General features: G+C 40.9%; 1 protein-coding gene across 1 annotated transcript in view; it reads right to left on the reverse strand.

Moving 5' to 3' along the window:
* LOC124555791 (vacuolar protein sorting-associated protein 41 homolog) overlaps positions 1-25,954 on the reverse strand; it is a 134,952-nt gene that overhangs the window by 8,173 nt on the left and 100,825 nt on the right. The window contains exons 13-15 of the mRNA XM_047129852.1: positions 20,287-20,482; positions 19,880-20,020; positions 13,961-14,097 (exon numbers count right to left, since the gene is read on the reverse strand). Of these exons, the coding sequence (XP_046985808.1) occupies positions 13,961-14,097; positions 19,880-20,020; positions 20,287-20,482 (474 nt within the window). The remainder of the gene's footprint in view (positions 1-13,960; positions 14,098-19,879; positions 20,021-20,286; positions 20,483-25,954) is intronic.

Raw genomic sequence — 25,954 nt, forward strand, 5'->3', positions numbered from 1 at the left:
GTTTGTGATCATTTAAAATGAGAAAAATGTGTTTAACTATTGAACAAAAGGTTGGGTACACACTGTTACATCTTCAGAATGCTTAGGATATGCTGTTGCATAGCAAACAAAACTACATAAATATGCACAGCCTGTGAAAATGCAAGTTTCACAAAATAATTATTTTAATTTCAGAGATAAGCAATAAGATTAATGAAAGGGGTTACCAGTAGGGAATCATGTGGAAACAGTTTTTGAATAATTAAAAATTCTGACTCTTCCAGGCTTTTACATATATGAATGTGTGTGTGTAACCTGACATTGTACAGTAAGTGTTCAGTATTAAACGACCAAATTCGTAATTATAAAATTAGAAGTTGGAATAACTTCCATACATAAGTACATGTTGAGGAACTTTATAAGAAAAATGAGTGGTTCCTGTTTTACTTGGAAAAACAAGACGCAGAAGGTAGAGTTAGTTCACACAACTATGGATGATAATTTTTTAGTAAAACAATTGTGAGATAGAACCATATAAACACAAGTGTTCCTTGGGGTAGAGTATTGGGTCCAACTGTATGTGTGTCTATATATACTGACTTTCCAGACAATACAAAATATGCTGATTATAGCAACATCATAGTCACTGATAAACCACCAGAACTCCTATTTGAGAAAGCTAATGAAACTCTCAAGGATGTCTACAAATGGGCAGTATGGAATAAATGAACACTAAACATAGAGAAAACAAACAGCATTCACTTCAGCATAAAGAGTGAACACAATTCTGTACATCAGACATAGGTGATAACTTCATGGATTGTTTATCAAACAGCAAGATTTTAGGTATGAATATTAATTGTAAATTAACATGGAATGAACACACAAATACGTTGGCAAGAAGAATGTCATCATCATGTTTTGCTCTTAGGGTTTTAGTATCAGTTTATAACGGCTAATGTCTTGTAGTGACATTATTCTTATGAACAATCAATTCTTAGTTCTGGGATTCTTTTCTGAGGACTGAAGGCACAAAACTTGAACACAGTTTTTAAACGGCAGAAAAGAGACATATGAATAACAACTACTAGTAGTAATCAGGATCATTGTAAAGAACTGTTTAAAGAACTTGGTATCCTTACTGCATCAAGTGAGAACATCTACCAATCTGTTGCAAACATCAGGGAAAACATGACTTATTTCACTAACAGTTCTACACATATTCATGGAACAATAGTCAGTTTGGACTTACATTTACCAAGGAAAAAAACCCCCTCAAAACAGCACTTTATGTAAGGGAATAAAATTGTATAATAAATTACCCAAGCAGATGAAAAAGATTACTAAAATACATCTGCTAAAATGTTCTTCATTAGTAATATGCACTACACAATCAAAGATTATGTAGACTCACAGCAGCAGTTAGTAATGAAATAAGTACACATCTTGTCACATTACACTACTGTAATGCTTTTATTAGATGATCATGTGCCACACTCTATAGTGCATGACAGTAATGTCTTGGCATTGTCCTGAGTTTAACACCTCACTCACCACAATGGGGTGCTGGCTTAGTTTCCCAGGTAGACTGGGAGGGAGGCCACAGGGATGTTCATGGGGTCTGGTAGCATGTCTGTCGTCCTGTAGTCAGTTGTCTGGACGGACTGACAGGAGCGCAAGGGGCTCAAGCAGCATGTTTGTAGACCTGGAGACACCAGTGAGTGTCCATAGTGTGTGTAGTGACAGTGTACAGAGATGCGAAGAAACACTGCAAAACCATTTGTGTATTACAATTTATCTTCTCCAAATTCTGTATGAACAAAAGAATATTATACAACAGGGACCAATTGAATGAGATAGTGGTGTTGTTAAGACACTGACCCAACATTTGGGAGGATGGAGTTTTTTCTCCATCCAGCTCCATTTTGCTTTAGGTTTCCCATGGTTTTCCTAAATCATTTCACACAAACGTGGGAGTGGTTCCTTTATGTAGGGCACAGCCGACCACCTCTCCTATCCTCATAAAGCATACTTATATTTTCTATGTGTGTGTGTATTTTTTGAGGCATTTATTTTGATTGTGTTTTGATGACAAATCCTATATCATTGTAAGATGAGCCTGAGCCTTGGATGAATTATTTAAAGAAAAACATCTCATAACATCACATATTCTGCTGCAGAGTGAAAGAATCACTCTGGAAATAGGGAGGAAACAGGAATTGGTCTGGACATGTTGGGGGGGGGGGGGGGGGTGGCGGCAAAGGAGGGGCAGGTGAGGAGGAAGGAAAACAAAATGAAGGAAAAGGCATCAGAGAAAGTGACAGGTTACAGGTACCACATTAGTAAGCAGTGTGCCAGTATCGGTGCAGAGATGATAGAAGTAGCACAGAGAACATAATGATGTACAAAGAGGGTAACACCTAATGAAATGTGGAAGTATTAATTCAATTAAAAATAATAAACAAAAAATGGTAAAAAAGGGAAGGAGAGCAATGTGGGGTGAAGGGTCAGATGCAGAGCAACTGGGTGCTGGACATCACCAATGTGCACAAATCTTCTATGCTTATTCATACAGTCTGCCACTCTGGAGGTGGCCATCCCAATATCAAGTGCCAAGCAGTTAACAAGTCAGTTGGTAAATAACTTGGGGAGTTTCACATGTTGCCCTGCCAGCAGGTGGACTGTAGTATGGAACAGTGGGTGGGTACATGAAACAGCTGGAGTAGAGATTGTGGCCTGGGAGTGTCACATAGCTTGACAAGGAAGTTGCAAAGGTTAGGAAGGTGACAGAAGATGACAGTAGGTGACATGAACAGAGTACTGGGGAGAAGTGTTCTCATTTCAGGGACTGTCTTGGGAAAGTTGTAGATCTTGTGAAGTAATCTATAGAGGTATTTAAGGCCTGAGTGCTACTGCAAAACAAGGAGGGTGCTCCTGACTCTTTTGGAAGTAGGAACAATGCCAGTCAGAGAAGACTGTCACAGAAATCTGTTTCTGGACAAAGTCATTGACTTTGTTGTAAAAGAGAAAAATCATGGAAAAAGATTATCAGCGCAGGCTTTGAGGGATATGGATACCATTTACCATGGATACGTATGCTGTAGGGAAGGAATCAGATTGTAAATCAATGATACTGACACAGACCACAACTTTCATGGTGGTTTCTACGAAAATCTGGGTTGTAGGGAGGTCCAGGTGACTGTCCTTCACAGTATAATAATGCCACCACAAGCCTGTGTCTCTTCTTTATTGCACATATGTTGCAAAGGCATTCTCCCGTGATCTCGTTTATGAAATTATTTCCCAAGAGTCACAAATCTCCAGTAACACTGCTGATTTACCTCCAAAACTGGACAATTTTAATCAATCTCATGAAATGCCAGGTTATAAAAGTGCACTGTGTAGAGGGAGGAGGGGAAGTTAATCTTATTCATTGAAGTCCATCAAACTAGAGAAACATCAGTGGGGATGGAATGAGTCAAGAGGAAATAAACAGACGTACGCAACACTACATACAAAAATGTATCATTAAGACATGCAAGAGGCAATGTGTCAGGAAGAGGTAATGCCATAGATAGAGGAAATGGCTATGAAACATGCAATGTTTCATATAACCACTGAAACTATTCTCTTTCAGAATGCTGCTGTTTAAGTGTATTGCAATTACAGACGCAAATAAGTTTTCATGGTACACCATCTGTTTCCTACACACCATCTTCATTAATAAAGGTTTCATCTTTATCACTGTGTTTTTTAAACATATCACAACCTCCTCCTACTAACCACAGAGGAATTATAAAATACTTGCAAGAACTATAAAATAGGCAAAGCATCAACTAAGCATAAGGTAGCAGACTTCCTCCTCCCTTTTTCTGAGAGTAATTTCATAGAAATTTGAGGTGAACTTTGTCTACTCATTTAATGTAGTTTGTGAAATGTTTTGCTAATTTGTAATTCAGTTTGACAACACAGATATATAAGAGTGAAATGATAACAAAGAAGAAAGACACAACATAAGGAGAAGCAGCATTAATATGGAGAAAATAAAAACGCTGGAGTAAAGTGTGCCTAGAAGTAGCACTGAAATTAATTTAACGACAATACCCCACAAAAAATCATTGTATCTGACAAAGGAGGAAACAATACTAAAGACAGAATACAATCACATGAGAGAAATTTCAATATAAATGAACTCTTTTTACCAAGCACGCTTTGTACATTTAAAAAAAACACAACCTTATATTCTACAACAAGAACACTTTTATTTATGTATCCATTACATGTTTTAATGGAAACAAGAGTACCGTAATAGACAAATAATGAAGCAAATGCAAATTTAGACTTTTTCAGTGAATCTCGATGATGAAATCTTCTGAGGTTATCATCCGAGCCAAGGTGTTGTTTTGCGGAAATGTTTGAACAAGTTTCTTCTTGTCATCTTCAGGTGAAATGTTGGGCTCGTGTCTGGTCTCGTTCTTTATAGCTGCTGGACCGCCTTGAGTCCACTGACATCTCCAGAAGACTTCATCATTGAGATTCACTGAGAAAGTATCCCCTATCGGGAGGAGATACAGCACAGCTTGAAGATGCTGCAGAAACTTTGTAACAAGAAGGCAAACCTGCTCAGCAGACTAGCCTTCCTGCAACAATGTCGGGACAAGGAAGTACTGCTACAGTTCACTCGTGTGACATCCCACCACCACAACAAGGACATAACACATTTTACAGCATGCTAGCTCGGCCTTGGTGCACGAATGCATATGCATCACAAGGCTTGAACTAGACAAAACAGGTCACACTTTACCTGTATGCCACTTGGAACTGGCATCCAAACTCTCACCTTGCTCATGGGAGTGGGTAGATGGTAACACATTCGCAACCAGTGAACTCTGCAAATGCAAAGCCACTGTAAATGTCGAGTGACTAGTGCCTCCCGTCGGGTAGATCTTTTGCCAGGTGCAAGTCTTTAGATTTGACACCACTTCGGTGACTTGCACGTCGATGGGGATGAAATGATGATGATTAGGACAACACAACACTCAGTCCCTGAGCAGAGAAAATCTCCAAACCAGCCGGGAATTGAACCTGTGCCCTTAGGAATGATATTCTGTCACGCTGACCACTCAGGTACTGGGGGCGGACAAAGCCACTGTGAAACAAGACAAGTTCCACCAACTGCTGGGGGCACAAGTGCAGAACATCGAAACAAAGATTTCAAGGACCATTATCAATTTAAGTGGAAAGGAACTGGATGAGGCAACAACATCAGCGCTGTCAAAAGGATTAAATTTTGCACCAGTTCCAGCCACACTACCTAAACGGGAGGTCATTAGTAGTGTCAAGCAGGCCATCGGATGGCTTCTCTCTGACACGGCCAAAGAGGTCAGAAGGGAGACTTGCAGGGTCTTAGAAAATGTAAAAACGCCAAAAACCAACATTTCCACAGCTGAACGCAGGGCGATATGTGACCTACGAGAAGATGAAGATACGGTCGTCCTAGTGGCAGACAAAGGAAATGCGACGGTACTGCTAACAAGATCCAGCTTACAACCAAGTGAACAAGGAACCTACATCAGGGGTGATGAGGAAGACAATCTCATTGCAAAAGAAATCGGGAATGGACAAGGGTATGGTTAGAAGGATGTACCCCACAGCACCAATACCACCACACTTGTACAGACTTCTGGAGATACACAAGAAGAGAGTTTCACTATGTTGAATAGTGGAGACCAACTTAGGAAATAGCCAAACACCATGCAGCTACTGAAGCCCCTTGTGGGTCATTGTCCTCATCCTGTCAAAAACTCAATGGAGTTTGTGAAGATACTATGATGGATGGTCTGGACAAAGATGACATCCTGGCCAGCTTTGATGTCATGACCCTCTTCACATGGGTACCTCTCGAGGACTCGGCATTACTAAGAGGCCACCTCAATGAAGACACATTGGAACTGTTACCCATGCACTCACTACCACATACTTCCAATGTGGTGATAAATTCTACCAACAGATAGACGGAGTGACCATGGGTTCCCCCCTTGGTACCATGTATCACAAATCTATACATGGAACACTTCAAAGAAATGGCTGTTGAAATGGCACGCCTGAAACTAAAGGTGTTCTACTGGTATGTGGATGACATGTTTGTGACTGGGCTGAATGGCAAAAAAATCTACAAGAACTTCTTAACCACCTCAATGGCATACATGACAATATTAAATTCCCTAAGGAGGTGGAAGAAAATGAATGTTTGCCTTTCCTCAATATCATGATAAATAAGGAGACTGATGGCACATTAGGTAATTCTGTTTACAGGTAGAAGACACACACCAACTATACCTTAACACCAGTAGCTCCCACCATCCAGCACAACGCAAATCCATGCCGCCACCTTTGTACCCAGAGCACGAGACATATGCGACAAGGCAAGTCTACCTGCCGAACTGCAGTGGTTGAGAAAAAGCTTCCGCAAAAACAGCTTTTCTGAGATGCAGATAAGACACACTTTCCAATTGAGCAAGAAGAGGAGAGAAGATGTACGTGAAGAAGGTACTAAGCTCTTGGTGTTCCTTCCATATGCTGGGCCACCCATGGCAAAGACAGTCAGGATATTAGAAAAGAGCAACATTAAAACCATCTTTCGCTCATCAGCCAAAATCAAAAATATGCTGGGCTCACTGAAGGATAAACAAGGAATACAGACACCTGGAGTCTACAGCATCAACTGCGAGTGTGGAAAACAGTACATCGGTCAGACACAGTCATGTATGTTACAGCGCTGCTCAGAACATGTATGGAGCATTTGTCTAGGTGAAATGGAAAAATCTGCAGTCTCAAGGAAACCATATGTTTGATTTCGAAAGCTGCTGTGCAGGGTGAACAGGTTCTGGGATTCTATCTTTAAAGAGGCTGTGGAGATATGACTCCATGTTGAGATAGGGGTTTTCAACTTAGCACCGCATAGGATGCTGTGATAACAAAACCACAACAATGCTCCATTGTGAAAACAGTGCAGGCAGCAGACAGAATGGACAGGTCCCGGCAGGATGCAATGCTCACACCTGCCAGCACGCAGGGAGCCCGCCCCCCTCCCCCTCCCCATCAACACCGGCTGTAAATTCCCCCCCCCCTCTCCCCCCCAACACCATGGTTTGCGACACCCCTTCCGGAGGCATGCAACTGGCACTGCCAATGCAGATGAGGCAGAGGAACCTGTGGTTCAGCAGCTATAAAGAACCAGACAGGACATGAACCTGACACTTTACCTGAAGATGACAAGTAGGAACCTTGTTGAAACTTTCCCATGGAATGATGCCTTGACTCGGCTGATAACCCAAGAAGACTTCATCATCAGATAATGTAACATTTTGCAAAATTTTTTACTTGAATTTAGGATACATATCTAGGTCGATCAAGCCAAAGCCATTTATTCAAAATAATTTATTCATTCAATAAGTTAAAACTCAGATTCATCATCATTTGTCTGCAGATTACTTTACTATTAATGCTTTGTTGTCAATTGGAAGACACTGTCGTGGTCATTCTGTAGGTACACGAATCAACAATTCTTTGCATATTAATATAATATAATAATAATCCTAACACCACCCTTTATACAAGCAGCAATGAATCAAGCTGTTAAATAATCATCTTGAGGTTGAAGCTCTTCTGTCCATGTTTGTTTTCAAATAGGGCTGTTTTTGGAGAGGGTCCACCATGAACAAAACAAAATTTTTCCTGTTTCTTTTCATTTCCCAGACATGTTTTGTTGAAGTTTCAGCACCATTAGTGGGTTTTTTATCATCTTTCTATAAAACCAGAAAAATGTACTTTACTACTTGTACACACACAAGTTTGACTTCTTACAATAGTATATACATATCTGACGGACAAAGTTTTGCATGTATACCTTATTATCACATGATGTGGATTCCCAGGGTTTTGCATCATTTAATGCAGTTATTTTGTTTCACAGTTTGTCATCTGCTACCATATAAAACTTAATATAGAACAGTTATTTACTTTGAAAGTTTATGACTGGGCATGTTACCATTAAATAATACTATATGGAAGATTGTGTGTGTGTGTGTGTGTGTGTGTGTGTGTGTGTACAACACACACACACACACACACACACACACACACACACACAAAATCTTCCATATAGTATTATTTAATAGTAACATGCCCAGTCATAAAATTTCAAAGTAAATAACTGTTCTATATTAAGTTTTATATGGTTTCTTGTACACACACACACACACACACACACACACACACACACACACACACACACACACACACACACACAGCTACATAGTATTAGTTATTGGTAAGCATAACCATAATATGCCTAGTTGTAAATTTTCAAAGTAAATAACTGTTCTATTTGGTTGTAGAAGACAAACTGTAAAACCCAGAAAATCCACAGTTTGTGGTAACAAGGTATATATACAAAACTTTGTCTGTTTTTTTTTTCTCCAAATATGTGTGTACAAGCAGTAAATAGTATTTTTCCTGTTTCATAGACAGATAATTTAAAACCTACTGATGATGCTGAAACTTCAGTGAAACATGTCAGGGAAATAAAAATGAAAATCAAAAATTGTGTTTTGCTCTTCATTGAGAGGCAGTTAAAGAAACAGTTTGCTACAGCCAGTCAACTTCTTCAATAAGAGAACCAAACAGGGGAAAAAAAAGATTTCCAGGAATTTTCTAAATGGATAATGAACACCAGGAATCAATAATTTACATTCAATAATAATAAGTTGTCGTCATCTTCTTCTTGTTGTCATCATCATCTACAAATGCTTCTCTTCACGAGCAAGGCAAATAGCCAGAAAGGCAAGACCATGTGAAAACATTTCATGAAATTCCTCACTCTGTTCATGAAAACTACTAGCAAAAATAAAATTAAATTCTATCGTTCTATTTTTTAACAAGAGATCCCCTGCATAATTTAAGCAAAATCCTCATTTCTACCTATAAGGTAACTTCCTAACTTAATTTCAATTGCATGGTTAATAACATTGTCCCGATAGCTGGAAGTGCATGCCAGAAACTCCATGTTGTTATATTCCACAGGATGACTGGTGCAAAAGCAATGTTCTGAAAAAGCAGAGTTGCTCAACTATTATAACTGTGTGTGTGTGTGTGTGTGTGTGTGTGTGTGTGTGTGTGCGCGTGTGTGTGTGTGTGAAGTTTATGCTCAGTACACCAGTTCTCCACGATCCTAATAGTCTGACCAATATACAACACACCACAATTGCTAGGAATTTGATAGAAGCCTGCCTTATTAAAACCGAGGTCATCCTTTATGGATCCTAAAAGGACCCTAATCTTGGATGGTGGTCCAAAAACACATTTCATATCATATTTCGACAAAATGTCACCAATCCTGTTGGAAATGCTTCCTGCGTAAAGCAAAAAGACTGTGAAAGTGCCACCTCGATATTATCATCACTCACCTGGCGCGCAGTTGGTTCAGCCGTGTGAACTATGATACACAGTACCCCTTCATGGCGAGCCAGGTGGTAGCAATTATCAGCCTGTAGATACAAATCAGTGTGAGTTGACTTCCTATTAATGGCATGTCCCAATGTACCATAAACCTTCCTCCTGATCAAGACCAAGGGAAGGCAGCCATCACTCTCCACCTTTTTCATGAAACGAATATTTAGGTGGACTGAATTCAGCAAAACCACACAATGAAAATATTGTCTAAACATTTGAAAAACATGTACGTTTCAGTGTCGCTGACTCCAAGCACATTCCTCAGAGTCTTCCCTAAACAAATTGGCAATAACAGGTGACAATGGACTTTCCATCGCAACCCCCTATGTCTGCCTGTAGCACTGGTCATTGAATAAAAAGTAAGTGGAAGTCACCACATGTCAAAATACATTCATTAATTTAACACCAAACCTAAACCCAATTAACTGTAACAAATGAGACAAAGGAACATGAGTGAAGAGAGAGACAACATCAAAACTTACTAAAATGTCATAACCATAAACAACAAAAATGATCAGTTTTTGACAATATAATGTAATTGGATAGATAAAAAATCTATTCACCAAGTATCAGCTGAACATGCACATAAAAGAAGGTCACACTTATGCAAGCTTTTGGGGCCAGTGGCTTATTTTTCCAGCAGAACAGGAAAGAAGAGGGGTGAAGGAAAAGGGTTAGATTTTGGAAAAGTCACCCAGAACTCCAGGTCAGGGGAGAATTATTGGATGGGATGAGAAGGAAAGACTGATTGTTGGTGACCGCACTGCAGGAGATTTGAAAACCTGGCGAAAACCAAGGACATGTAGCATTAGTTACCGCCTGTGGACTTCTGAGGAATGCGCTGCAACATGTCCTTGGTTCTTGCCACCCACACCTGGCCAAAATTTATGTTAATTTCAGGGTCTCAGCATGTCTTCACAGTAAGTATTCCTTTCATTACTCTGTTTTAGTTTTCTACATCTATCATTTTCTGACCCATCTATTTTTTTGCTGTCCCCGTCCCATCACTGATACATACAATACACTCAGCTTTTCACTCTTATTAACTCATGCACGATGTTTTAGCAGTAATCTCTTCTTGCATATCACCCTGCCTCCCACCTTTAAGCTCTAAAGTTTTCAAATCTCATGCGGTGCAGTCCCCAACAATCAGTCTTTCCTTCTCATCCCATCCAATAATTCTCCCCTGACCTGTGGTTGTCAATTCAGTTACGTCATACAACCATAAAAAATGTTAACCTCTATGGAGAGGAAATATATCATTTCTTGCAGGGGTCGGATGAACTCCACAGCAGTGGAGAGAGACTGCAATCTGCATTGTCATTTTTGGTGAGGTTTCAAAATCATAATATTGTTCCAATGTTTGCCAAAGTTGTGCATCGTATTAATTCCAATCACATCGAGCAACATGCTGGTTTAGCTGTTGTTTATGTAAGGATCCATTACACTTGTTGACAGATGGATTTTGTTTCCAAGGAATGTTTCAGCTTGATTTTTGATAACTTACAGAATTTTGTGTTTTTATTAGAACTGGCTGGATGTTACTTCCTCATCACAGTCTGATAGGGAAATTTTTTCTGTAACTGCCTGGCATATGGCAAAGTCTGAATGTTTCCATGGCTAAGAGTCTAGTACTATACCTCAACATTCTGGGGCCAATCTCACAAAGAAAGCTTTTGATGCTGCAGCTTCATCTGTGATAGGGAAAGGTTTAAATTTTGCATCACTGCCCAAGTGTTTACCAACTGAATTTATAAACTCTGCTGAACAGGATGTTTTCAAGCTACCTCCTGATGCTGCAGATGAGTTTAGGAGGGAAGCATGTCATGTGTTGATTGAGGCATGTCAACTCAATAGTAGTATAACAGCAGCTTAGATGGCTGCTTTACATTCACTTAGAGCAGACCTGGACATTGTTATTTTACTTGGGGACAAGAGCAATGCTGCAGTTGAATTGTATGAGCGAGGTTATTTTCAAAAGAGGCAATGTTTACTATCTGATCTGATTCAACACACTGCAGGATCAGTGCTGAGAGAAAGATTAACAACCTCCAGAAGAAAAGTTCCTTGCCTCAGGAGAGTATCATGAACTGTTGTGCCCCCCCCCCCCCTCCCCCCAGATTATATTACATCCTGAAGATCCACAAGGAAAGGATTCCTCTTAGGTTCATTGTGAGTAACATTGATGCTCTGACATAGCATATAGCAAAACACCTTGCTACTCTGTAGCACCCACTAGCTGGGTGGAGTGAGCATCATATTAAGAACTTGGCAGATTTCTTATGTCAATTAGAGGGAATGTGTTTGAATGACTCTCTTACTAAGTTTTTGTGCACATTCTCTCTCTCTCTCTCTCTCTCTCTCTCTCTCTCTCTCTCTCTCTCTCTCTCTCTCCACTCGTGTTCCTCTGTCTGATTCATTACAGTTAACTGAGGTTAGGTTCGATGTTCATTAATGAATTTATTTTGATGTGTGTTGATTTCCATTTACTTTTTATTAAATGAATAGTACTATGAACTGACAGACTAGGTTACAAAGGGAAGCCTGTTAACGCCTATTATTGCCAATTTGTTTGTGGAAGACCTCAAGGAAAGTGCCTTGGAGTCAGTGGTATTCAAATCTGTATGTTTTTTTCAAATATGTAGACAATACTTTTGCTGTGTGGCCTCAGAGTTGTGAGAATTTACACGACAGTTTAGGACATCTGAATTCAGTCTACCCGAAAATTCGTTTCACAATGGATGTGGAAAAGGATAGCTGCCTTCCCTTCATTGATGTGTTCATCAGGGGGAAGGGTAATGGTACATCAGGACATGCTATTCGTAGGAAGCCAACTCACACTAACTTGTATTTACAGCCTGATAGTTCTCACCATCTGCCCGATAGTTCTCACCATCTGGCTCACATTGAATGCGTACTTTGAACCTTGGTTCACGGGGGTCATTCATTTCAGACACTGAGAGTTAGTCACCTTTAGCAAGAATGGTTTTAGCAAAAGAGAGATCAGACATGCATTGTACTATCAACCAATAACGTGCCAGATGAGGATGATAATACGAAGGTGGCACTGAAATCTACAGCCTGTTTGCCTTACACAGGAAGCATTTCCAACAGGATTAGTGACATTTTGTGGAAATATGATATGAAATTTATTTTTCGACCACCAACCAAGATTACGGTGCTTTTAGGATCCATAAAAGATTAACTTAGTTTGCTTAAGGCAGGTGTCTATAGTATTTTTTGCAGTTGGGAGCTGTCATACATTGATCAGTCCATCAGAACTTGGATGACTGGTATGCTGGGCGCACATGTCAAACATGATTACAACAGTCAAGAAGTTCTGCTATTGCAGAACATTGCCTTGGCACTGGTCATCAAAATGGTTCAAATGGCTCTGAGCACTGTGGGACTCAACATCTGTGGTCATCAGTCCCCTAGAACTTAGAACTACTTAAACCTAACTAACCTAAGGACATCACACACATCCATGCCCGAGGCAGGATTCGAACCTGCGACCGTAGCAGTCGCGCGATTCCGGACTGAGTGCCTAGAACGCACTGGTCATCCTGTGTAATATAACAAAGAGATTCTGGCATACACTTCTGGCTATTGGGATAGTGTTATTAAGCAAGCAGATGAAATTAAATAATGAAGTTACCTTAGAACTAGAGATGGAGGTTTGTACTTAAATTCTGCATGATATCCCGTGTCAAAAAACAGAGGCACAGAGTTAATGCTACCTCACCAGTTGATTGTCAATTTTCACTATTGATAACTTTTGACCTCGGTCTTCTTTGGTTGTGTGATGGTGCTAGTGTTTACAGTGAGAGTGTGTGTGTGTGTGTGTGTGTGTGTGTGTGTGTGTGTGTGTGTGTGTGTGTGAGAGAGAGAGAGAGAGAGAGAGAGAGAGAGAGAGAGAGAGAGATTCCTTGCTGCATTTGTGTCTTCAAATTAAATGACAGGGTGTGCACCTGTCAAAACATCGGTGGTTGTCAAAGACAACACCTGGGTGTATTTCCCATAAGTTATCTGAACACTGTATACTCCCAGAGAAACTCAGGTTTGACAAGATTAAAATGCTTAACGCATTTCCTGAAGCAGTCAACATGTAAAGAACAAAACAAAAATACACTAAAATCATGTAAATGCAGAGGACATCAAAATCGTATTCCTTTTTGATGACCTTATGATAATTACACCTTTACTGTAGTTTCTGTACTCAACAGTATTTTAATGGAAAATAAATCTGACGGGGAGTCTAAATTGCACAGAGATTGGGTGTACTCTGACTTTAACACCCAGTTTCTGAGCAGTAGAAACTATACAGAAGCTGGTATACAATGCGTGCATTCACATAATTTTAGAAACATTTCAGTGCACATTTTCATTTCAAACTGTTACATACAATGCTTGAGGTGTGCATAAATAATGCAACATACTAATTACAAGTGAATAAATAGTACAGTACCTGTAAGTTATAGTCTTTCATCATTTTAACAAGAGAGTTTTTCAGACCAGGTATTTCCATCCCAGTTTTAATTCTCTGTACCAGTTTTCTTGGATCAATGTAAGTTCCAATTTTCTGTAGGAGGAATGTAATGAATTCTGAAATAAAACCTCTTTGTTACTACTAGCATGTAAATTAGATTAACCATGTGCTTTACAATATCATACTATACCATAATTACACCACTTTTAACAAATTTATACAGAATGTATACAAATAGGGACGAGCCTGTGAACCATATTCAAAAGCTTAAATAAAATTCTTAGCAGCAGTCAATGAAGTAATAATGTGGCATATGACTATCATTTGTCCCCCTCATTCTGTTTGTGAATAATCTTTTAAGAATAACTGCTTGTACAGCTCCGTATCAGCACATATTTCTCAATTTTTGGTTGTTGTGTTGATTAAGTGATGAATACTGGCAGATAGTGATATGGTTCTTGATTCCTAATGGAAGTGGAGAATGAGGAACTGGACAAGGCACAGTGTTGTACACACCATAATGTATTGTGTGTGAAAAAGGTAGGTAGGTAGGTTGGCTGGCTGGTTGGTTGGTTGGTTTGGGGCATAAAGGGACCAAACTATAGGGTCATCAGTTCCTTTTTCCTGACACAAGCAAGGCTCAAGGTACAGAAACACCCAAAGTACGTTTGAGAAAGCAAAAGGGTGAAAAGGAAAGGGGAACCTCACCCAAAAAGAAAATGAATGGAACAAACAAAAAACAGGAAAAACATAAACCTCATGGAAAAGTAGAAGAAGGTATTAAAACCATAGAGCAGATGTTATGGGCTGGCTGATCACAAGAATAAAAGAGGATAAGCCAGCTACTGCAACACATTAAAATGTCCACCCCCAAAAGACAAGGCGAGGTGAAAACATGTAGGGAAAGGACGACCACCAAGAAAAACAAATGCAAAGAAAGTGCCACAGAGTTAAAATGGAGTGAAGGTGGTGGCCTCAGAGAGAAGGCTCAATGTCCATCCTTAGATGGTATGATAAAAAAAAAACCTCATGAATAAAACGTAAAACTAAATCTGCTGTTGAGGCATTGTCGCCCAACACCAAAGGTAGGGTGCAGTGAAGGTTAAAAGTCTGCTGCAGAGAGGGGGCTAAAAGTGGGCAGTACAGCGAGATGTGGACAACAGTCAAACTTGAGCCACAGTGACACTGAGGTGGGTCCTCGCGACGAAGGAGGTAGCCATGTGTTAGCCATGTACGGCCAATGCAGAGCCAGCAGAGAACCACAGAGTCCCTGCAAGAGGCCCGCATGGAGGACTTCCACATATTCATAGTCTCCTTAATGGCATGCAGTTTGTTGTGCGTACTGAGATTATGCCATGCCATCTACCTAAGCCGAAAAACCTTGCGGCGTACGAATGATCGCAGGGCAGTTACGGGGATGCCGATCTCCAGAAGCAATTTCTGTGTAGCCTGTTTGGCCAGCCTGTCAGCAAGTTCATTTCCTGGGATTAAGACATGACCTGGGGTCCACACAAACATCACGGAATGTCTGGACCATTCCACGGCATAGATGGACCCCTGGATGGTCACTACCAAAGGATGGCAGGGGTAGTACTGGTTGATAGCTTATAGGCTGCTCAAGGAGTCAATACAGAGAAGAAACAACTTGCCACGGCATGAGCGGATGTGCTCAAGAGCACGAGTCTGGTACCCAAAAACACATCTGATCTTTGTCCAGACTTGGAAAGGTGATGTATGGCACCCAATGCTCAAGACATACCTCTCCCAACATTCCTGTTTCCAACTTTTTATAATCTTGCGAACGCAAGCACCGAGCCATTTAAAAGCTATTAGCTGCTCTCGGGAAGTGTGCCACTTATGTCGCTGTAGAGCTTGCTGATGCTCTTTAATGGCCTTAGCAATTTCCGGTGACCAACAAAGTACTGACTTTCGCCAGGGCCACCCTAAAGAACAAGGGATCATGTTTCCTGCCACAGACACAATTGTTCTAGTGACCTGCTCAACTACCACATCTATGGTACCATGTGGGGGAGATTCAAAGGTGACAGCAGAGGTGAAATCTTCCCAGTCTGCCTTGTTAAAGGCCCATCTTGGTAAACGTCTGGGGGAAAGGCACTGGGGGAGTGACAGGAAGATGGGAAAGGGGTCACTACCACACAAGTCATTGTGGGCTCTCCAGTGGACAGATGGGAGAAGACCTGGACTGCAGAAGGATAAATCAATGGCCGAGAAAGTACCACGAGCCACACTGAAATGTGTGGGGGCCCCAGTATTTAAGAGGCACAGGTGGAGTTGAGACAGAAAATTTTTGACAACTCTACCTTGGCCAGTAAGCACGATGCTACCCCACAAGGGGTTATGGGCATTAAAATCTCCCAAAAGTAGGAAAGGTTTAGGGAGTTGATGAATCAGTGCAGCCAATGCATTCAGCAGTACTGCACCATCTGGAGGAAGATATACATTGCAAACAGTTATTTCCTGTGTCATCCATATACTGACAGCCACAGCATCAAGAGGGGTTTGAAGGGGCACAGGTTCACTGCATACTGAGTTCAGGGCAAGAGGTTGATTGGAGCCTGTTGGCATGAGTAAATTGATTCAGTAAAGGAAGAGCTATCACAAGGTGCACTGATAGCACACTTAGATGCACTGGAAGGGGATGATTTCGATAAGAGTTACTCATAGAGGACTCTAAGCTGTGGCAGTCCGTCAATTTAACCACATTCAAACAATGAAAAATCCATGATGGAATGTAACAATATTATCAAAAGTATAGGTGCTACTCACCATATAGCACAGATGATGAGTCACAGAAAGGCACAACAAAAACACTATCACACAATAAACTATTGGCCAACAAGACCTTTGTCAAAAATATACATACAGACACACACAAATGCAACTCTCTCACACACATGACCACAGTCTCAGCCAGCTGAAGCCAGTCTGCATTTGTGTGTGTGTGTGTGTGTGTGTGTGTGTGTGTGTGTGTGTGTGTGTCAGACTTTTTGTTGTGCCTATCTGTGTCTCAGCATATCTCCTATGTCATGAGTAGCAACAGTTCTTTTCATAATATAATTTAGCCACATTGAAGGAGAAAGCATTGCATTTACAGGGAAGTGATATGGAGAAAATGGAACATTATTTAGAAGAATAAGCAGAATTGCTTATCCCTCCCAGACTATTGCCAGCAGCTCTGATAGCACAGGATAGGACTTCCACTGAAAATGAACTTTTGTTGTATAAGAAACAATATCGAGTTCCACATCACCTTCAATCAGGAATGGGAGAGTTTACAACTCAGCAGCTCTGTGATGGGATTATAAAATAAATTACCAGCCCTTGTGAGGCGCCTATGGTAACTGTACCCAAGTAAAAGCACACATGGGAATAAGGCATGTCAGTGCACAGTCACAGGTCTAGTGCCAAGTATTAAGGAAATTTTGTATAACCTAGGGCAATACCAATATTTCACAACTACTATCTGCGAAGCAGGTACCATCAGTTGAAAGTAGGATCAAAGGATCGACCAAGACCACATTTATGATTCAATTCAGCCATTACCAATACCATCAAATTTCACTCGAATTTAATAAATGTGCCAGTAACTTTCCAGTACATGTTACAGGGGGTGCATGAAACCCAGGCAGTGCATGGTGTACTTTGATCATAGTATCGTGTTTTTCAAGGATAGCAATGAAAAAGTAGTGTGGTTACAGAAAGTGTTTAGTCAGCTATGAGCACCACAGATAGCACTGAATTTGGGGAAATGTCATTCTGATCTATAGAAAGTTTGCAATTAGACCATATTATCAGTCAAGATAGTGTACAAACAGATCTTGGCTCTTACTAGCTGTGCAGGAATTTTCTAATACTAATACAGTAAATGAGCTGTGCTCCATTTTAACTTGTGCTGAAATTTACAGAAATAGCAAGACATCTCGCACAACCCTGAGAGAAGGAGTATGCTCCATTGCACAATGGGTACCAAAGAAACTTTTGTGGGGTTGAAAGATGACCACTCATCCTTTCTCTTATTTCTGAATTAGTGGTAGTAGTTTACACTGTCATGCCATGGTAGCATCCACATCTTAGGGTGTGTGTTAAGGATTCAAACCAGTAATGGATTGCCCAGCATCAAAATGGCTTATGGGACTGAAGGTGGTTACTACAAGAAGACAGAAGGAGTGGCTATGGTGAGTCCCCTTTCACCAGTTGTCAACAATTTGAACATGAAACATTTTGAGGTGGAAGTCGTCGAATTAACCCAATGGAAATTTACCTTTTGAGCTGGCAATGCCTTCATCATATAGCCACATGGAAGAGACCAGCTGAATAATGGCTTCCTCATACACCTCATTTCTATACACCGGAACATCAATTTTACCATGAAAGTTGAGGTGGATGCAGTGCTCCCCTTTCTCAATGTCCTAGGAAAAATAAGAGTGGACACAGTATATACCATAAGGAGACACACACTGACCTATACACACATGCAGCCCTCAAAACAATAGAACATAGGGCTCACACTCCCTCAGGTAATGACAATCTCAAAGAAGAAATTGAAAATTTTAGGATTGTGTTCTGGAAGAATAGCTACACGGAGTGGCAAATTGGAAGGGCCCTACGTCCTACACCAGCCATTAAACCAACAGAAATAGAAGACGGACCTCATTTTGTGGTGGATTGTTTGGAAAGATGGGAAAAATTCTCCACAACACCAAGAGCAGATGGTCTTCCACCCACCAGCTAAAACATGGGCACTGCTTGGTAATGTCATGGACTACCTTGGGCACTGGATTTCTGGGGCCTATCAGACACACCGCCAATATGGCATGACACATAGGTCATACAGAGCGTACTGTCAAAGATTGTTGTCAAGAACACCAATGGCACACCAGACTGTAACAGCCTAACATGTCAATAGTCACAGAACATTGCCTGTAGGAATTACACAGAATGGATTATGACCACATTAAGGTTCTGACACAGATGTCTAACTTCTGGGACTGTGTCGTTAAAGAATCTATCCAAATTTGTGTAAGGGAACACCTAATCATGATAGGGACTATATCCTTAGTAAGGCTTGTGAATGTGCAGTTAATCAGATTAAGAAGAGGAAGGAGATATCCCAAAATGAACTGACTTCGGGGACAGTCAGGGCTACAGCAGAGAGGCTGTTAGCATGTGTCCCTGGGCATGAAGAAGAGGAAAGAGCAACATGTCGGTGGGTTGTGGAGGAGGGGAAATGCTGAGAGTGTCACCACCCCTGGCTGCAGACTGCAGACAGAGTAGCAGGTTGGAGGGTGGGAGGGAAGAACATTCACTTGTGAACTGTATCATCATGAATTATGCCAGGAGAAGCTGTAGAATCACATTGCACACTTGCAGTAAGACTGGAATCTCCATTGAACATTTTATCAAGTGTATATTTATAAACACTATCTGCTTTATGGTAGATGTCCCCACAAAGAAGACAATGCTGCAAACACGTCAGTCGGTATATGTTGTGAGGAACATGGTATGAGGGTCTGCCCTTAACTTTCTTCTTCTTCTTCTTCTTCTTCTTCTTCTTCTATGGCTCCACAGTTCATTGTGAACCTTGGTCTCTTCAAATTAATAAAAGTAGGTTTTGTTAATAGGTTAGGGTGAATGCTTGAAAGTGGATACATGGGAAAGATTTTGCAGTAGGACAGATCACAATGATAGGCTCCTTGATACAAGGCTGGTGATTTTGTAATTCAGCACAAGTTGACTAGATGCTGCAAATTATTGGTGGACAACAGAGGAAAGTTTGGATATTTCAGAAGAGACACATTTAATTTATTTTAAAGAGCTCATAAGTAAGTTGTAATAATGATGGTGATGCAAATTTACAGTGATTCCAGAGGCTATTACCTGGTTTTTCGAGAGAATACTGGATCAAATCTTCCCATAGTTCATTGTCATTGTGTTCTTTACAGAAATTAATTGCACGATCTATATCATTCAGCTGTTGCATAATTATGTTAAGAGCCTGTTTAGGTCTTCCAATTCGTCCTTGAAAACAAATAAGAATTGACAGTGATTAAACCTTTAACATGAGAATAACAAAAAATAAATTATTTGCAGAATAATAAGTTCAAAATAAATGATTTATTCACACAAAAGAGTGAAGTCAAAAATGTCTTATACTGACACCATCAAGTATATGCTCAGATTGTCATCTAACAGTGTACCTTCATCCTCCCTTTTAGATCACATTTTGCTTCACAAAGCACAATCTAATTTAATAGTTTATTATACAGGTGTAATTAAATATTTACCTAGGATGAAAACGAGCTCGGGATAGAAGGACCTTTCTTCACAAACCTGAAGAGATTCCACAATAGGGTACTGGTCACTACGTCGAAGGAAAGGAAGAAGTTTCTCTCTAGCAAAATCTGCATATAATCTGACAAGCAAGCCATGGTACTTCCGACTTACTTCTTTTGTATCTCTTTTATCGAGAGCATCTAAATACTGAAAATACAATAATTTATTATTGATATTTGAACAACTCTTTACACAAGATAAAACTATGCTCATCTCCAAATCAATGTTGCTACGATGATAGTTTTATTGTTCTTTGAAATATGGAAAATCACCATAACTGGTACAATTTATAATAATGAAGTCCAATTTCCACATGCCCAAAGTTAAAATCAGACAGCAATTTAGAAGCACTGTTGCAGGGGTAATGGAAGAGCAATTCTTTTATTCCTTTGTGAATTAGTTTCTAAAAATTCTGAAAGGTTGTTCACATTATAAATACTGTCCTCCTTGTACTCTCACACATAGGAACAATTTTTCTCCTTCAAAACATCTACATAACACACACTTCTTGATGAAACAGATGTGAACAAATTACACAACCCTTTGTACACTGATCAGCCAGGACATTACCACTGCCTACCAAACAGCCAGGACACCCACCTTTGGCATGGAAAACAATGGCTACGCATCATTGTGTGGAAGCCACTACCTGGCTTGGCTTAGCAGGTTGCTAGTGGGGGTTGGCATACGTTTGCACAAACAAGTCACCTAATTCCCGCAAATTCCAGGGAGGGGGTGACGAGCTCTGCTGTCACATTCAATCACATCCCAGATGTGTTCAACTGCGTTCAGATCTGGTGAGTAGGGGAGCCAGCACATCAAATGGAACTTGCCACTGTGTTCCTCAGACCACTCTGCCGTCAGGAAACATGATCATGCTGAAGGGGTGTATGTGGTCTTCAACCAGTGTACAATACTCCTTGGTCACCAAAGTGCCTTGCACAAGCTCCACTGGACCTATGGATGACCACGTGAATGTTCCCCAGAGCAAAATGGAGCCACCGCAGCTGATCTCCGTCCTGCAGTAAATGAGTCAAGGAGCTGTTCCCCTAGAGGACGATGGATTTGCACCCTCCCATCGGCATGATAAGAAGGTATTGGGATTCATCAAACCATGCAATGCTCTGCCACTGCACCAACATCCAGTATTAATAGTCATGTGCCCATTTCAGTCATAGCTGTTGATGCCATGGTGTTAACATTGGCACATGCATGGGTTGTCAGCTGTGGAGGCCCATCATTGGGAGTGTTCAGTGCACTGTGAGTTCAGACACACTTGTACTCTGTCCAGCATTAAAGTCTGATGTTAGTTCTGCTACAGTTTGCTGCCTGTCCTGTTTTACCAGTCTGCCCAGCCTAAGACGTCCGACATCTGTAATGAAGGGTAGCCGCCATATCACTCAGTCTGGACATAGTTTCACCTTGGTTTTGCCACATGTCGAAGACACTCACCACAGTACTCCTCAAACACCTGACAAATTGGGCCATTTCCCAAATGCTCATGCCTAGCCTCAGGGCCAGCAAAATCCGCCCTTGGTCAAAGTCAGAGAGATTGCGTGCCTTCACCATTCTTCACATGGACAGCATGCTCACAGATAAGACAGGCATCGTGCCTGTGTCTGACTACTACTCACTCTTTGTCAGGTAACACTGCTACTGCCTGGACAGATTTATATCAATAATATGTAAGTGGTCATAATGTTCTAGCTGATCTGCGTAAATTTGCTATATGCTGACTTCATACAGATGTGTTGTGACATATTATCCCTAGCCACATCACAGGGTTGTCCTCTTGGTTTTTGGGGATGACAGAGCTCATTTTCAGCATCCATTGATAGACGGGCTTTGTTCAACCTGGAGTTAACAGGTTGGTTTTTCTGTAATCTGTTTAAAGTGGTTTGTGGTCAGAATCTATTAGACTGGCTTTCCAAAGAAGACATGTTTTCCAGCATTGGTCAAAAATAAACTTGCGAAAAGTCCTCTCAGGAAAAATTACTTTCCACAGGAGTGCTTCTAAGGCAGCAGGAAATTAGCAATGGAATGCCTGCGTTCTGCTCCTGAGGTTAACTAGATGAAACACCTGAATGTCAAAACAGTTTCATGGAGCTGCTTGGAGCCGGTGACGTGGAATTGGTCAACACCCCTCCTGGCAGTATACGACACATTGTGAGACCTGTGGGCTGAAAGTACAGTAATTTTTTGAGAGAGTCAGAACTGAGTGATCTTTGTTGATTGATAAAGCTATTACGACAGTACAAAAAGCTTAAATGAGTTCACATGTGCATTCCCAGTTTTATAGACCAGTGTTCTAGTTTAGTGCATTTGCACATAATTGGTTGGAAAAATGTTTTGTACAAAAAATTCGACCATTTAGCTAGCTAGAAGTGGTGGTTATTGAATGAGACAGACTTGGCCATGTTTAACTAAAGGCCAGTATATTAAATTTCTTACAGTGGAAACTTATAAGCGTGGTGTTTACTTGCAACTTTTGATTTATTGGATTTGAGCTGTTATATGGTTTTGTCTGTGTGAAGTTTATCATCAAAAGTTGTTCGGAACCAGCTGGATGTAGTGCGCTGCACTTCCACTAGTACATCTCACCTACATCCAAACTTCAAAAAGTTCTCCTGCATAGCTTGTGGGACTAACACTCCTAGAAGAAAAGATACTGTAAAGAAATGGTTTAGCCACAGTCTTGGAGACTTATTCTGCATTGGAATGCGTGCTCTTCGAAACTGTGTGTGTCTCCGCAATATCCTTTCTTTCAGGAGTGCTAGTTCTGCAAGGTTTGCAGGAGAGCTTCTGTAAAGTTTGGAAGGTAGGAGACGAGGTACTGACAGAAGTAAAGCTGTGGGGACGGGGCGTGAGTCGTGCTTGGGTAGCTCAGTTGGTAGAGCACTTGCCCGCGAAAGGCAAAGGTCCTGAGTTCGAGTCTCGGTCCGGCACACAGTTTTAATCTGCCAGGAAGTTTCATATCAGCGCACACTCCGCTGCAGAGTGAAAATCTCATTCTGGAAACATCCCCTAGGCTGTGGCTACGCCATGTCTCCGCAATATCCTTTCTTTCAGGAGTGCTAGTTCTGCAAGGTTCGCAGGAGAGCTTCTGTAAAGTTTGGAAGGTAGGAGACGAGGTACTGGCAGAAGTAAAGCTGTGGGGATGGGGCTTGAGTCGTGCTTGGGTAGCTCAGTTGGTAGAGCACTTGCCCACGAAAGGCAAAGGTCCCGAGTTCGAGTCTCGGTCCGGCACACAGTTTTAATCTGCCAGGAAGTTTCATATCAGCACACACTCCACTGCAGAGTGAAAATCGCATTCTTAAAATGCTGTCATATCAAAGTGGAGATAAAAATCAGATGTCCATCAGTGATACATTATTCTACTAAAAACAAGCAACACTATCCAATGGAACTAAAAAGAGGTTAAGTGGCAAACAGATTTAAAAAATTAGGAATATTGGTAACATGGGAGCTCGCAGCTAGAGACCTCATTGGCTGATACTGCAGGGAGAGTCTTTCACTCCATGCCCACCGCACCCAGTCGTCAAAGTACATGGTTAATAGCTTACCACAAAATTCTAATTCCTTCAGAAATCTCTGGGTTCATACAACAGCTGTTTTATTGTATTCAACTATGAGGGATGGATATGAGCTTAAACATCACAGTTGGTCAAGATGGCACGCATGATGAGAACATGAGTCAAAGACAGAGGGGACAACAATCATACCAAGGTGGGTGCTATTGTAATACTGACAGACATATTGATGGATCAACTGGTATGATTACACGTATGTGGCGTGGTGTGGAGTGATATATCTGCCAGTGGTAGGTCATGTGGGTACACAACGCTGGGAATTTAAGGACAGCTATGGGTCACCTCAGCCTCACTAGCCTCAACTCACTGATGTGTACTACATGCTCTCCAGTGAACTTATTTATGACAAACTTCTGATACTTGCCTAGTTTCTGGATATTAATTTGGACTTTGTTATACTTGGGCATCAAAGTTTGGCTTCCAGATCTATTTTCCTAATGTGGTGTGGTCTCTGTTGTTCTCCATTTGACAACCTGCTGTGCCTACCATGAGTGCACTGATGGTGTGTGTGTGTGTGTGTGTGTGTGTGTGTGTGTGTGTGTGTGTGTGCACGCGCGCACCAAGGGAGTGGTTTGTCCTGGAGTGGTTCACAGCCTGACAAAGTTACAGAATTCTCCAGTAATAATGTTTGAGCACAGTTCAGTAAATCTCCAGAGCACTTTAACTGTCAATAAGTTTTCTTCCTGTTTCGTTCAACAACAGTCGAGATCTATTATTTTCTGTGATTTAGTGATAATTAATTGTTGTTCAATAAAAGCTGTGTTGAAGAAGCAGATATTCAACAGTGGAGGTTATTTGGAACTATAACCCATCCCATGCCAGAATAAACTTATCACACCGCTTTGCTGAGTGTTAGAACCAAGATGGACAAGCTGTTTTTTGAGCTCTGGAAACAACATTTCAATCAGCAGCATGAGCTCTTACAGAAGCTTACAGATCCAGCATGTATACAGTTTCTTCCAGAAAACTCTGCTCTCCAGCTCAAGATGACTTTTAAGTGTACTAAAAACATTTACCACTTCATTTATAGGCAAGTGACATTAAGAGCCCTGAGAGACTGACTTTTTTTAATTATTTCCAAACCCACAGCTCAGTTATCTTGTGCAAAAAAATTGTCTGCATCTAACCACTGTTAACTCACTTGTAACTGAACATTTTCCAACAAAATTGCATGTGATGGCTGCTTGTTTAAAGTCCCTGTACTGTACAGCAAACTCGGACAGAGACGCATCTTGGACCGCGAATCTGTAGGGCCTGAGTAGAAAATGCAAGTTGACATGTACACATGGAAAATAATATGCATAATCACTAAATTGTTACATGGTGATCAGAATAAGCACCAGACAGTGAAGTTCATGGTCAAGCCTTAAGACTATCAGATACTTCTTAACTGAAGTTTTTGCATATTGCCACAGCTTTTGGGAGTACAGAATCACCTCAGGCCGTGCTCTCAAAAAATAAGATTTATCAGCATCATCATCTCGATCATCAAATGTGGCATGACCTAGTTACACAGATGATGAAATTGCAAAAATGTTATACAGTCCGGGTGGAAGTGGAGTGGCCACCATTGACCACAAGGGCATCAGATTCTGTGCCATCACTGTTTTTCACCTTGGTCTTGCCAAAATTTTCATAAACTGCCCAGTTGTCATTATTGTTGTTCTTTATATGCTAGACAAAGTTGCTGGCATTAAAGGGATGTCTGCCAACAGTGTTTCTCTAAGGTCATATAGTAGATGTTTGTCAGAACTGACCGTGCTATCACTGGACAATTGTGGCACATTTTGATACAATGACCTCAGTTCCAATTAAGGGTTCCCTGGAAATGTGACTTAACATCCATTAAGTCATTTTTTCATTTCCAGCAATAACTGCATCTGTACGAACCAGTCTTTGTGTTCACAAATTATTATTACACTCCAACAGATGCAACATCCTCTAGAAACATCTGATGGCTGTGTTGCTCCAAGTCGTCATTCCACCAACTGCTGCAGTCAATAGACAACTTCCATGCCGCTCCTAACAT

Source organism: Schistocerca americana, chromosome X (assembly GCF_021461395.2).
Source record: "Schistocerca americana isolate TAMUIC-IGC-003095 chromosome X, iqSchAmer2.1, whole genome shotgun sequence".
In the NCBI taxonomy this organism is placed as follows: Eukaryota; Metazoa; Arthropoda; class Insecta; order Orthoptera; family Acrididae; genus Schistocerca; species Schistocerca americana.